We start from the raw sequence: 15,708 nt of genomic DNA, 5'->3' as shown, positions 1-15,708 counted from the left end.
TTTGGTGCAGAGGTTTAATTTCTTCTCTGTTTCTGGCGTGATGTCTTGCTTCCAACTTCCAACCTTACCCTTCCTCATAAATGGCTGTATTTCTCCATTTATGTTCGTCTGCATTCCGCGAAGTTTAGCCACTTCAATTTCATGTGATACTGAAGGATTATTCTTCATGGACTCAAAGCTGAGGTGATCGCAGAGTTGCTTCATCTCTTCGGAGTTCAGGGTGCAGTTCAGGAAGTCTGCTGTCCGTGTACCAAGGCACACGCCCACTGTGAGTGCAACTGAACACACAGACATAAGCTTCTATTGTTATAAGGAGCTGTGTTACTGTATCATGTGTAGAGACAATCTGACCAATAACGCCATCTACCAGACAGTAAGTAACCCCTTTACGAGCACAAATTAACACACGTCACACTGTAAGATATGTGAAACATATCTTGTTAGTTGCTTATAAGGCACGAAGTACATATTTCTGGGATTAGAACTGATTTCTTTATGTGATTTTAAATGTCTACGGTACACGAATAGTTTTATTTTTTAGATGTCGTTAATATGGCGGTCAAGGCGTGTGCCAAGTGTTGAAGATAATTATCATTCTCTTGAGCTGAACAATTGCGGGCTACTACTAATTCAATGAGCAAAGTCTCCCAGATCCTGAAGTATGGCTTGGACGGATGGGCTGTTGGATGGTTGTGGGTTGGTGGATGGGTGGATAGGTTTCACGCGTTCCATAGACCAAGTCATGACACATGAATGTGGGCAAACACTCGAATTGTACTCGTACGTGTCAGGACTTGAACCGCCAGTTCTCTGAGTGTATGTACTCCTATATGATACACCGTGAAGTGCATCAAGATATTAGTGCCCTGTAAATGGTAGATGGGAGATGTTACCTTTTTCATCTCTTCATATGTAGTGAATATCACGTTTGGTTCATGGCGCAACTTCCAGAAATCCAAAATGTGATCCCACACGGAACCATATGGAACTGAAAGGAAGAAAGAATTGTGATCTTCAACAGCGCATGTCACTGAAACAGATGAACTGCAAAATCCGAAAACAAGACCTTACCAATCTTAGCCAGTAAGGCCTCAAAGAAGCGGCCTCCGTAGTCTAGAGTTAACGTTCCCACCTCATGACTCGGGGTACGCGGGTTCAAATACCCGGCGGAGGTCGTCGAATTTTTAAGGGCGGGAAAATTCAGGGAACAAGTCCTCCGGGAGGGACTTTAAGCCGTATGTCCCATGTCGTAGCTTTACGGCACGTAAAAGAACCTCATATATCCAAAGGAGATCACTGAGCCAAATTCAAGGACGTTTCTCGCCCAACAGTAGTCTCTGAGGCTTCTGATAGATGAGGGAAGCATTATAGACACCGCCAAGCTAGTGGAGGCCGAACTCGCTGGCTCGGCGGGACTGATGGTACGCACCAATATCGGTAGGGTAGAGAGACTGGTAGAATATCATAGAGGGAAGCACAATGGACCAATACTGGTCTAAGTGCATGGGGAAACCAACCCTCTCCAATAACTAACTAACTAAGGCCTCAAAGAAGTCCTCACTTGAGCCGGCGTATCCAAAGAAGAGGCGGTGGTGATTGTAGTAGGACACGGCGACGTCCTTCGCATCCCGAGCCACGTAGATGATCTGTGAAACAGATCATTGCAACTGTTGACATCTTGCGGACATGACCATGAACTGACATGCGCCCACAACAGAGGCAGAACTCACAACAACCTTCCTTCTGACAGCTCACGTTTCTACTCCTACAGATACGAGGGTCATCCGTGCCTTTCTGGGCATCACTGAAGGGATTCTGTTCGAATCTCGACCAGAACACCGACCGATTATTCTGGCTGAGGATTTTCGTGGTTCTCCTCCGTCTCTCCGGACAAATCTTGGGACAGGTACACCTATCATGCCATCACTGCTTCCTTACAAATTCACAACAACATATCGTCAGGTTTCCATGGCTTCGTGACCGATATTGACGTGTTTGGAGTTGGATGAATAGATTTATTAACACCTTCTCTTACAATCTCTCTTAATCACAATCAGTTACAACAGCTCACAATAAATGACAGCATAGGATTCGCTCCATTCCGGTTGGACTAGACTGTCTTAGCTTCTACTCTGTCTTATACCGGTACTTTCCTCCCCTGGCCGCTGTCTTCGAGTCTGACTGACTTCTACTGGCTTCGTTCGCAAAGTCAAAGTCAAAGTCACATTGCGACTGACGGTCAGTCAGTCTGTCTGTCTTAGTGTCGAGCCACGCTGGGGCTCATGACCAGATGTTTTCTTTTAAATGAACACTCGCAGCTAAAACGGGAACACACATCACAAGACACGGTTTACACAGAATATAAGAAAAACGAGCCCCATAGTAGAAGAACCACACGCAAGTTTCAATTAAGACACATAAGATGAATAATCTTAACAAGTTTTAGTGTGTTCAAATTTATTATAGTTGACGAATACGCACTTTTTAAATACTTTTTAAATAATTTTATAGATACATATAATGGCAAGCAATGCAATAGATTAGCATAATTAGGGCACCTGATGATGGCACTATGTTGCCGAAACATGTGAAGTAACAGGTGAAATTGAGTGCACTACAAGACGGCCACAGTATACATATCATGGATGAAAATCAGTGCAACAGGACGCTAAAGTACAACATTTTAAATGAAAGTTATTGTCCTGCCCATGTGGGGCGCCTTCTCTGACGAGAGGTCGGGTCTGTCTTTTTTCAGTCATAATCGATAGTAGTAGTCCGTTGTCACTATGTACACCTCTTTACAAGTGAGTCTTAATATGTATAATACAGGGTGAATCGTATAGAACCGGCCCGATGAATTTGCTAATAATTCCGCAGGTAATGCATATAACCGCTCACAATTACGACATAATAATCCGTGGGCCGTGCTAAGTCGAATGGTGTGCTCATGATCCGGCAAGTGACAGCCCTTATGCTGCAAGGTCAAGGACAATCCCGAAACGTGTCTGCAGTGCGCAGGCGACAGTCATGGAGTTCACTGTTGAACAACGAGTGTTTCTAGTGCCTACTTGAAAACGGCGGACACTTCCAACACCTGGCCTGATCACGGCACACAATCCAAGATAAGATATGTGTAAATTACTTTAATATCTGTATGGTATATTTTATATTACACCTCATTTCGTCGGGCCGGTTCTATATGAATCACTCTGTATATACAAGGCCTCTGTCAGTCCATGCTCAGTACAGCAGACTATGCCCTATTTCTAGTAGTATGGCTTCGTTCTCTTCCGGACGGCCGCTTATATAGCGTATCGGTGTCCAAGGAAATGCCTGTTGATCACTCGTGTACACGGAAACGTGTTCCGTACAGAGTTGCTCTCCAAGAATCCACCTCAATGAAAATGAGTTTGTCTACGCTTTCCCTATCAGTGGGTCCACATGTTACAATATTGACACAATTTGGGCATATACACGTCATATCAAAACGTGCGCCCATTAGCACCAGCAGTGCACGATCGGCTAATACCCACGACCCCAAAAAGAATAAAAATTTATAAAACATTATATATATACTCGTATATATCCGCACCAATCTTCCTACTCTATCCACCTTAAACCACCTATGCATACAATAGAATACATTTTAGAAAAATTATAACAATTTTAAATATGCTTTACTAGTTTTAGGCAACTAATTCAGTATATTTGTACAGTGTAATTCTATGTAACATCTTTTACAAGACAAGACTATTAGTTATTAGTAAAGAACAGTTACGACAAGCAATTTAGCAATGAACGTGGATACATTTTGTTGTATATAAACGCCTGATGATTGTTCTAAATGACCGAAAGAGTTAGCAAAATAAAATCTTCATAAAACTAACTGATTATATCTACAATTTGAATACATCACTTATTTATTAAAAGTAAAAAATTCTTGTGATCGACGGACAAATTGCCACTGTATGTTGATATTAGGCTATTGATTACAGAGAAGGAGATACAGCACTGAGCGGCCTCCGGCGGCGTAACGTTCGTACCAGGTATCGTGAAAATAGTCGAGTGTTTCAGAAGTCAAGATTGAGGGGGAAAAAACAGACACACAATTTCTGCCTTAAAAAAAAGGGAATATGGGCCCATAATCGTGGCTAAATGCTTATCTTCCCAGTTTTGCAAACAATAAAATTTCAGAAACTGGTTCTGGTCCCTTCTTCAGGTGGCAAAACACGGCACAGTGACGAATCCTATTTCATTGGTGCCTTTGTACAGCTTTACCTTGGGCCTCACTGTCCACAGTTGTTCCGGCAACATTTGCAGTGGCAGATGGGTCTTGATACAGCGTGGAGATTTCAGCATCTCCACTTCACGTACAGAATCTCTAATGTTTGCTTTAGTTCTGGCTGCTTCTTTCACCAAACACCCAGTCCTGAGAAGATAAACATTTTATTTATATAAATCTTATTCAAGAATTCAATATAATAACAACTCATTATTTGTATACAATTATAGGCGTAATAAGTGCTGTATCATTGACCTGTTGAGGGTCAGTGGTAACTTATCTCTGACCCTGCAGTCGGAAGATTAAGGAACTGGGACATTACGTCTCATTTCCTTATACATCTATAAATTGTATATTAAAGGGAGCGTAGCGTTTTTCTTGTCACGTGGGAGTTTAAGCTTTAAAATATGTGTTTAAAGGAACATCAGGCTTCCAACACAGCATCCGAGAGGAAAGGATAGGGCCCAAGGTCACAGGAAAGAGAGACAGAAGGAGCAAATAAATATACTGTAACGGATTTGCTCAAAACTTTTCTAGGCAACGACCGCCTCTGTGGTCAGAGTTCCTGGCTGTAGATCCTGAGGTCGTGGGTTCGATTCCCTGAGATACCAGAATTTCTTATAAGTAGTGATTCTGAAACGGGGTCCACTCAGCCTCGTGAGAATAATTTAGGAGCTATTATCCGGTCTAGAAAACTGAGATCAACGGCTGTGGGGTTCGTTGCTCTGACCACGTGACACCATCTGTCCGTAAAAGTTGGCACTAACTTCGCCGACAAGCGGCGGTCGCTCGATCGATATATTATAGTTCGCTTGCGGGCTACAGGCCACGGAGATTTGTTTTGTTTTTGTTTCCAGGCAACAGCTCGCTAAATAAGTTCCAGCGTGCGACAATGGAAGATGTGTCTCAGTGGATGAATGTTATAGCTCGTTGGTAGCCAACAGTCAGCGCGCCAATGAACTCCCTGTGTAGGAATGACGTCACTTGTGTTTACTGTGTTGTCCGTTTGGAGCCTATATAATGAAGACCTGTTGTTGCTTAGATTAGTGCAGTTCAGTGCAGTGTAGTGTAAGAGTTACTTGCAAGAGTACGGCTGTGAAGAGAAGACTTTATGCGTAATACTTGGAGTGTGTAATTCAGTGCGACTGTTATAGTTCCTGCGTTTTAGTTGCCTTGTCAAGAGACGACTGATATGTGTGTAACAGTGAATTATAAAGCGTAGAAATAGCGATAGCTATTTAATTACATGTAACTATTGGTGATGAGTATAAGGAGTAAATAAACCCCTTCGTCTATTCCAGAACTCGCGTTATTAGTCACTAATACACGTAACAACATTAATAAACAACATTTAAAAAACATAAAATTTCTATACTTAGGCTTATTATCGTACATGACATCCTCTAACAAAAGAAGTTACCACACTGACACGAATAATAATATTCGCATCTTCCGAGTGCAAAAACCATGGAGAGCTATTTATGTTGGAGCCACTACTGATGCCTCAGGGCAGTTGTACTAACAACTGCAGCTAGACTGCAGACAACTCTCGCTGCCTGCCTCTTTGGGCTTCAAGGGCTTACTTGATATGTAGATATGTTACACGTAGAGACCACAGATGTGGAATAACAGGCAGATCGGTTATAGTAACCGTGAAGAACTTTCAGTCAGGCTTGTAGAGCAGCGAAGCTCCGCCAACCGCATCAAGTCACTTACTCAAGATAGGGTGACCTCTCTGTCTGGAGGATGCTCCTGGCAGTTTTGTAGTCCAGATTGTTGACAAGAAGCCAGACCATTTCTTGCATCCACGTCGTTCCTGTGAGACAGTTTGCATTACAGTGTTACCTCTTGTTTCGTATGGGTATGAAACTTGATCAGTCACATTGAACAAATAACATAGACTGAGAGCGCTTAGTAACTTGGCGCTGAAGAGAATATTTAGACCTGACTGAGAAGAAGGAACGGACGAATCCAGAAAATTACATAATGAGGAGATTAATAAGAGAGACTTGAGGTTCTAACGGTGGTATCAAGATTGCAGTTTTATGGGATGTGACGTAGTTAGTAGATGGATGCCAATGTCTCGGAGAAATGTGTTGCCTCCAGGTTTATTCTTCTATCCTGAAGATGGAGACAGCAGATTCTATCGAAAGATGATACCTATCCATCACATAATCGGCGCCATATCCCAGAAGACAGGAATCTTCAGTAGCTTCAGAATCTGTACTACCATATTCACTGAATATTGCTTGGAACACCAAATCAGGGAATGTGATATGGGCAAGGCATGTAGCACGCTTGAAAGGTGAATATAGATTGTAACTCTGATAAACTTAAGTCAAGAGATCAGATAGAGACCTACACGTAGGTGGGAGGATAATAATAAAATTGATCTTAATTACATAATGTGTGAGGATGTGAACTGGATTCATCTGGCTGAGGTTAGGGTCCAGTGGTGGTTTCTCATGAACATGGCAATGAATCTTTGATTTCAAAAAACGGCCTAGGAAGTTGTTGGGTAGCGGAGGGACAGTTAAGGACTCTGTCGTGAATTATTTAGTTCGCTTTCCCATGCCACTCACCAGATTTGGGGTATGTCACGACCCAGACGTCATCCTCCCTCACTGCCAAGCGTCGCACCCTGTCGGCGTAGTTTCGGTACTCGGCAAACATGGCGCAACCGGGCGGCCATACTTTGATAATGCCATCGCCTTCAAAAGTTTGGTTCGCAGCTCTGAACCTCTCGACGAGCGGTCCCTCCAGTACTTCATATCTGAAATCCTGGCTCTTCTCTTGCATCTCCTTGAGGTGCCGAGTTCTGCGAACTTCTGGGGGAGCGGAGATGTTTCACGTAGCTGTCAGTATCGTCACGATACAGCTGAGCCGTTAGTATCTTTTGAGGTTGAAGTTCCTATTGCAAAGTTGAAATGGTATAAATCGCCAAGTAGCGATCAAATTCCTGCAGAACTGATTCAAGTAGGAGGCGAAATATTACGTTCTAAGATCAATAGGTTAATTAATTCTATTTCGAATACTCAGAAAATATCTGATCAGTGGAAGGAGTCTATTATTGTACCAGTTCACAAGAAGGATGATAAAACTGACTGTAGAAATTATCGTGGTATATCACTGCTATTTTGCCATGGCAAAAGCTGCATTTAGCAAGAATAAGAATCTTTTTACCAGCAAATTGGACTTAAATTTGAGAAAGAAACTAGTGAAATGCTACATTTGGAGCATTGCTTTGTATGGGGCTGAAACTTGGACACTTAGGGCAGTAGATAAGAAACACCTGGATAGCATCGAAATGTGGTGTTGGAGAAGGATGGAGAAGATCAGTTGGACCGATTATGTGAGAAATGAAGAAGTGTTATTTAGAGTCAGTGAGCAGAGGAATATCCTACACGAAATCAGAAAACGGAAGGCTAATTGGATTGGTCATATCTTACGCGGTAACTGACTTCTAAAAGAAGTTATTGAAAGAAAGATAGAGGGGCGGATAGAAGTGACCAGAAGACGAGGAAGAAGACGTAAGAAGATGCTGGATGACCTTGGGGACAGAAGAGGATATTTTCGTTTGAAGGAGAAAGCTCTAGATCGCATCAAGTGGAAGAATTGTTTTGGAAGAGACTGTGGACCTGTCTTCACAGAGTACTGATGAATGAATGAATCACTGCTATCAATTTCATACAGAGTTTTATCTAATATTCTTCTCTCAAGATTAAGTTCATACATAGATGAAATTATTAGTGACCATCAGTGTGGGTTTTGACTAAAGAGATCAACTACTGATCAGATCCTTTGCATTCATCAGATACTGGGAAAAAATGGGAGTTCAATGAGACAGTGCATCAGCTATTAATAAATTGAAGAAAGCCCATGATTGAGTTAGGAGGAAAGTATTGTACAATATTCTGATAGGGTTTGGAATATCCATGAAACTAGTTAGGTTGATTAAAATGTGTTTAGACGGATCGTATAATAAAGTCCGTATAGGTAAACATTTTTCCAATAAATTTCCTATCCAGAATGGACTAAAAGAAGGAGATGCTTTATCGCCACACCTTTTCAACTTTGCTTTAGAATATGCCATTAGGGAGGTCCAAGAAAACCAGGTGGGACTGAAATGAAATGAACACATCAGCTGTTGATGTATTCTGATAATATATACATATATATGTATGTATGTATATATATATACACCATAAAGGGAAAAACGCAAACTTTATTTGACGCAAGTAAGGAGGTTCGTCTAGATGTAAACACAGAGAAAACTAAGTATATGTTGCTGTCTCGTCACCAAAATGCAGGGCAAAATCGTGACATAAAGATAGGTAACAGATATTTTGAAAATATGGCACAGTTCAGATATTTATGAACGACTATAACAAATCAAAACCTGATTCAGGAGGAATTTAAGAGGAGATTGAACTCGGGTAATGCTTGCTAACATTCAGCCCAGAATCTTTTGTCTTCTCGTCTGTTGTCCAAAAACATAAAAATTAGAATATACAGAACTATAATTTTGCCTGTGGTTCTGTACGTATGGGCGTGAAATTTGGTTCCTGATATTAAAGGAGGAACATAGACTGAGGTGAGAACAGGGTCTTGAGGAGAATATTTGCACCAAGGAGAGATGAAGTGACAGGAGATTGGAGAAAACTGCATAATGAGGAGCTTCCTAAATTGTATAACAGTGATAAAATGCGAAATACAACAGCGTGACCACAGAACAGCAATTTCGTGTCCATTCTTGTACACTCGATGATGGCAAGTTAGGCTGAAACATGTAGTGGAAAATAAATAATCAGAAGAGGCAAAAAAGCCTTCGATGTGTGAATTTTAAAATATGGACTGAGCTGCACAGGGACGGTGAAGTGAGAGGGCTCAAGTTGGAATACATACTGCAACAGGATGCAGCGGTACAACATTAAGCACTTGTCCCTATTGCTCGACTGAGTATATCCGCCCACGTTAAGAAATAAGTTTACTTACATATTTAAAATACGAAAAAATTGCGCCGTACGAAATGAAATACAGCTGTGTCTTGGTGCTACAATGACTGAAATTCGTTCCACTGAAGCCTTTACAAAATCAGCAGATGCAAAAACCGATATGCAGCAAGGTCACTGCGACACACTACTTTGCCTACGCAATTCCTGCAGTCTGCAGAGTACGATGCAAGCACTGCCGGCGGACAAGCTGCTAGTCGCTCGGCTAACTACAAACACTCCACCTCTTGCAAAATCCGGAGGTCCATGCTCATGTTTTCTGTCACGTGATACTGGCATATATCTTGAGCCAGTTCAGTCCAGAGATTATTCTTATCCTTAACATAAGGTTTTAATTTTATCCTCTCATCTACTCCTCGGTTAACAAGTCCTCCTCTTTAGTTTTTGCGTTTGACAGACTATTCAGAGCCTATTATTATAGACAAAATCATATGTCACGGTGTGACAGGCGTAGAGAAATACAAGGAAGAGGTAAACTTGTCCCTGTGCTTAAGTAACTAAGCACTATGCCATGACGACGCATGGGGGAGTGGAGGTGTGGCTGTACCCTTCATAACCTGAGCACTAGATGGAAGTGAGTGGCCAGCTCCACCGCCCGGCCGCTTTACCCCGGGCATACATCCCCGAGAACCTTTCGATGGGAGGCCGCGTGGCTTCTGGAGCCGGTATGGAAGCTGAGGAGAAGTGGAATGTGATAGCCCCGCCGGGAATAGAACCCAGATATCTCGGCCATCCAACATGTAGCCTAGTCGCTAAGTTATCCCGGTTTCCACGAAGAAGGAGAACAGTGTAAAACTGATAGGTTACGTCACTTGAAAAGTCAGTTACAAGAAAGTGGAAATGATTTTACATTTGTATTTTATCTCGGACATTGTTATTATTCTTAGTAGGGTGAGACTGAGTCCCTTGTACTGCGGCCACTTCTGGCCTATTGTACCAGCCCCAGATGAGAGGTGAGGGTGATTGTGGGGCAATTGGTGGAATGGAGATTGGCAGGGGAAACGGAAGTATTGGGAGGAAACCTGCCCCAGCGCCACTTCGTCAAACACAAATCCCAAATAACCTGACCGGGCCTCGAACCCGGGACGCTGCGATGGGAAGCCAGCACCTAACCGCCTGAGCTATGGCGTGGCGTATCTCAGACATAACCTGAACTTCATTATGCCTTAGAATGTTGCCTTTAGAACTGCAAAATTATGTTCGCTTACTTCAATAGGATACACATATGAAGTGACATAAATTCAAATTGTGAACATGGTGGCAAATGTTGATGTTTTTAAAAATCAGGATTTTTTTCTTTTTGCCGGGAGAATAATATCGACTCTTCTAAACGTTCCTGTACATTTTCAGTTAGAATACGCACTTAAACATCTTGGCAGTCACGTGACATGAACTGGATAACCATATTTATTGCGTATTTATTGAAACCTGGCTCTGAAATCCCAGTTTTCCGGGACATTTCTCGCGTCGCTACGTAATTACGGACATTCATTTCTAGAAGGCTCTGGAATCGAACCTAAGGCCTTAAGATGCTGTTCCAAGACTTTCACACAATTTTGATGAGACCGAATGAAAACTGAAATTCTGTGAAGAGAAAACACTTTTACGTGTGAAGAACTCGGATTCGAACTCAGGCCTTTTTTGTGGTTTCCAGTGCATTTACATTTTTAACAAATTGGCATTATATAGGTTTTGAGTATTTAGGGGCTGGAAATTGCTAACAAACATTCAAACTCCGTTTTAGACTATAGATTCTAATTTTAAATTATTTGAGCTGAAAAAAAGCGACCTACGGGACACCTGTAGAACCTTATGTTAACCTTGAAGTAGCGAAGGGGGTGGGGTGATCGTAGGCACGTGTCTGTCTCGTGTGTTAATTGTTTCACCTCTGCCACGTCACTTGTTGCAGTGGCGGATTATTTGTAACACCCCTCCCCCAGACAGCTTGATTCCGTAACATGTACCACTAATAATAAAACAAAGAGCGCACTAATAACACCTTGACACTGTTAGTGCATCTCTGCACATTGCTGTGTTTAAGCTTCTGGACATGAAGGCGTATGGAGGAAGTGGAGACAAATCTTCACGCATCCTACTACATCCCGGCACAAGCTTTGAGCTGCGTGGTGAGGTTCACGCTGTGAAATATGTGTTTATTTATTTATTTATTTCGTAACGCTCTGTCTTCGTCCTGGTCTAGTTATTTCTCAACTTCGCACACTATATACGTATCATGAATGGTGTATTTGAGACGATATGGGGTCGCATTGGCTTATCTCGTGGAAGTATGGCGACATTCGAATGTAGAAGCTTAGGAACACCACGAAATATTCGATAAGAATAACGGTTGTGGTGACCGAGAGAAGAACCTGGAACCTCACAGATAAGGGGCAAGGCAGCCAACCACTACACCGCGCCGTTCGATACAGGCAGGCCCCAATACTGTGGACAGAAACAGCTTGTGCCCACACCGGGACTTGAACCCTGGCAATGCTGACAGCGGCTGTGGGACCGCGAAGTTTAGTCTTGTCGACAGAGATCTCTGGTTTGAATTTCGGCCAGGAGATCTTTAATCCTGACAGCTTTTGTTTCTTGGTTTACCTCAGTTTCTTCAGGCCAGCACTGCAATAATCCCTTAAAACGGGCCACGCCCACTTCGACACATTTCTACTATTTTATTTACTGTGTAACTTGTATAGTTAGACAAGCATCGTTGAATAAAGTAGAAACAAGCCGTGTTAGAGACCTAACTATAGTTTCTTGACGTCATGGAATTACCCAGGCAGTGGCGAGGGGAGAGTGCAGACCGTCAGCTGTTACCTGGGTGCCTGCAAAGAGCGGGGTGCAGACTTCGTGTGACATCAGAGGCTTGTTTAACGTCGCGTAAGGGACAGGCAGGTTAGAGGAAGTAGAGATGAAAACGCCTGCTTAACTGTACGTACAGAACCTGAGAACCATAACACGATCTGCTCCCACTTGAAGATGTAACTCAGTATCATTTTCCCACACTCTTCTAGGTCTTGCAGTTAGTCGTTTTCCAAGTGGTTTCCACCCAAGAACCTGCTACTTCTAATTCCTTATATTCCAGCTACACGTCAATTCCATCGTATTTCTACTTGACCAACCTAACATTACTTGGTGACCCACAGTATCCTCTTCTTTCCCCTTACTTTGGCAATTCTTCCTTTCATGTATTTTCCTGAACACTTAGTTTGCACTTATTTGAAAATGAATTTCCTTCCCTCAAAGCAGAAGCCACGTTTGAAAGCCATACAAAGCCACTGGTAAAATGAAGCTTCCTATGTGCCAGTCTTCAGTGCGCAGAAAATGCATGGGATAATGAGACACGAATTTGTGATTTAGTAAATAAATACTGCAACGAAATTTCAACTCTTCGTTTTAATATTTTCATCAGCCTCCCAATCGTGGGTGCACGCGTTAGCGTAGTTGAGGCACTATGCTACAAGCCGGAAGGTCGCGGGTTCCAGTCCCGATGAAGTCATTGCATTTTTTCAATTGACCTAATCCTTCCAGCCGTACTATGATCCTGGGGTCGACTCAGCATCTAACAGAAATGAGTACCAGGAATATTCTTGGAAAGCGCTGCCGGCGCGTAAGGCTGACAACCTTGCCGCCATCTATGAGTCGATTGTCTAGAAAATGTGGGAACCTTAACATCTCACAACCCTATGGGCCTCCACGGCCTGTTACAGGGATACCTTTTTTCTTATTTACTCCCAATTGCAATTTCCTCATGTTATACTTTCAACCAAAATTATATTATTATTTCTTGTTCATTTTTACAGCATAACACACCCATCTGAATGTATCCCGTTACAAACTATAATATTGGCTCTCATGAGCCCGGATATGTCTGTCGCTACAGTGAAACTGTGGCATTGGATTACGCGGATATGAGTGGATATTTACTTCCACGTCCCCAGTACGAATCCAGACCGATATACCTAATTTGCTTAAAAGCATGGGAAAGTCTTTATCGATAAATTTATCCTTAACAGTTTCACCTCTGCAGTACAAGCAATAAAGGGCCAAACTGCGTAATTTTCTCTGTTGCCTGTTTCATCCACTTCTCAAATCACCAAATTCTCGTCTACACATATTTACAAATATTTCGGTTCTTTGAGTGCGAAACGAGGTCTTGCAGCCAAGCAATAATTAGCCCATGTTACAACCAGTTCTTGTATTTATCGAGTTTTAAAATCTGGAACAATCAGATTATGACTGAAATTTACGGAAGTCTCTTTTCGAACTCCGGATGTCACGCGTAAACACAATTCTCATATTTGCCACTGTAAAGTAAGAGTAGTATCGATATACGAGTGACGTCACTGGATGAGTCGAGATCAGCGCCCGATTCACACGACACCTTGATCCCTCGCAACAAGTCACGGTGCGGCTGAGAAGAGATGTCTGCTACTTCTGTCTGCCCGCCTCTTGCTCAGAATTTTGTGCGGTAGGTCAGTGTTCAAGGCCAACAGTTGTACAGACTACAAACCTAGGAGGTATTTGTGGCTTCATATTTATTCGGACAGATTAAGTGTCATATGAAATATTCATAAAACGACTTCACAAAAGTTTGCTTGTTGAACGGTCAGTCTTGGTACCAGGAGGTCACATTGTGTTTCACGGCAATGAAGTGCTCTGCATTGTAACTTTCATAGCATTTTCTAAAATTCTCCATTCGTAATTTTATTTAAATGCCATATTTGAAGGTTATAAGATGCACAGTTATTAGAATATTCGTTAATTAGCACGAAGGACTAGATCGTAGTCATATTGGCGCCCATTTATTACAAGACAAGTTAAATATTTGACGTAATCTGAACGAACACCTTATTTAGAAGTTCGAAAAGATTTGTTTGCATAATTTTACAATTTCTCAGTTTCTCTGATCTGTACCTTCCTTCCGTCTTCACCGATATTTTTGTTATTTTATTCTGTTTCTCTAGGGTTGGCTGGTCAGGACCGAATTGTCCCACTTGCCCATTCATATCGAATTCTTCTTATAAATCCAATTGATTATAGAGCTGATGATATATGAACAATGGCTTGCATAAGCATAAGATTTAGTATCTATTTTAGTGGAAATATTCATAGTTAGTTTTAATTAAAGTTTTTAGTTATAATTTTTTTTAGAAAATGAAAGAGCNGAAAGAGCCAAACAGCTCTTAGAAAAGTTAGTTTACAACTTAGCTGATATCGGAACAATAAATGCTTAAAGTTTAACATTTAGGATCTCTCTTAGTGGGATTATTTGTAATTTGTTTTTAATTATAATAACAAAACATTATTATTATTATTAGAAAACGAAAGAGCAGAAAAGCTCTTAGAAAAATGAGTTTGTTTCATAGCTGATAGAGGAACAATGCATTTGTGCAGCATAAGGTTAAGGATCCCTCTTAGTGGGATTATTTGTAATTAATAGAATATGAAACAGTAAATAAACTTGGAGATTTTAGTTTATTATAAAGATGACAGAGATGCCTACAGCATAAGACTTAGAATTTCTGTGGAAGAAATTATTTCTAATTATTTTAATTATAATTATTATTTCTAATTATTAACAAAAATGAAATAGGTCAAGAACTGTCAAAAAACTTTGTTATTATATAGAGCTGGCACGTAAACAGTGGCTTGTAGGAGCACCACATTTATTTCCCACCCAGTGGAAATATTCCAGTTGCTGTTTGTACAGGTGAGCAGGCCCCACAGACAATGCAGCCATCCCACTTTGTGCCACACGTCCAAGTATTACAGCAGAAAGATATAAAATTAATGTATGTAATACACGTGCATGGCAGGTGCAAAGGTTGGCAATAAGTAAACATTTTTTGGATTTTTCATTTTCAGCTTTGTTGTCATTAGAAACCACTTTCAAAGATTTTTGGATTTGCAAGTTATCCTGACCTAGTTTTACTCAACCCTTCCTGAGTACTAGCCTGATTTGGCCATGACAGTCTCCTTCCCTCATGCTTTCAAATTATCCTATGCGACTCGTCCCACTGTATCGTGATGGGGCCTATCTGCCCCATTGTTGGCATAGCCAGACATAATATTTCAATTATGTTGAGTCTTATACCCAAACTTTGGTCCTGTCTGCCAAAGTGCAAGGGTTCACCCCCTGGAAGACCTTAAACTAAAATCTACATAAGCGGTCTGCTAATCCAGATTGTTATGGCGTGAAGGGGGGCGTGGAGGTACCTCCACCGCTTCCGCCGCTGTACCTCTCTTAAGCCGCCGCTACACCTATCTTCTGCCGTGATGACAGAGGGCGTGGAAATATCCCGCTCTGTCACCCCGTTTAGTATGCTGCCACCATCTTGTTATTTCAAGAAATCTCGTAAACTTATCATAGCTTGCGTCCCTGTCCTGGCTTAACTCGTAATTCGCCGG

The 15,708-nt window shown here is 41.7% G+C and overlaps 1 protein-coding gene and 1 long non-coding RNA gene across 2 annotated transcripts; one reads left to right on the top strand and one right to left on the bottom strand.

The window, feature by feature from the left end:
- Positions 1-7,061, bottom strand: LOC111866676 (luciferin sulfotransferase; the record flags this gene model as incomplete). The annotated part of the gene is made up of 6 exons (XM_023855859.2): positions 6,865-7,061; positions 5,999-6,098; positions 4,279-4,429; positions 1,562-1,646; positions 785-988; positions 1-278 (listed from the first exon to the last, which is right to left on the bottom strand). Coding segments are annotated over exons 1-6 (909 nt in total), but the record flags the coding sequence as incomplete, so codon positions are not given.
- Positions 1,794-5,548, top strand: LOC117282494. The gene is made up of 3 exons (XR_004513249.1): positions 1,794-1,906; positions 3,996-4,046; positions 5,140-5,548. It is a non-coding gene; the product is annotated as an uncharacterized LOC117282494 (long non-coding RNA).
- Positions 7,062-15,708: the final 8,647 nt, after the last annotated feature.

The sequence above is a fragment of the Cryptotermes secundus genome, unplaced genomic scaffold, assembly GCF_002891405.2.
Source record: "Cryptotermes secundus unplaced genomic scaffold, Csec_1.0 scaffold66, whole genome shotgun sequence".
In the NCBI taxonomy this organism is placed as follows: domain Eukaryota; kingdom Metazoa; phylum Arthropoda; class Insecta; order Blattodea; family Kalotermitidae; genus Cryptotermes; species Cryptotermes secundus.
Note: the sequence above shows the minus strand (reverse complement) of the source record. Positions and strands in the feature narration are given on the sequence as shown.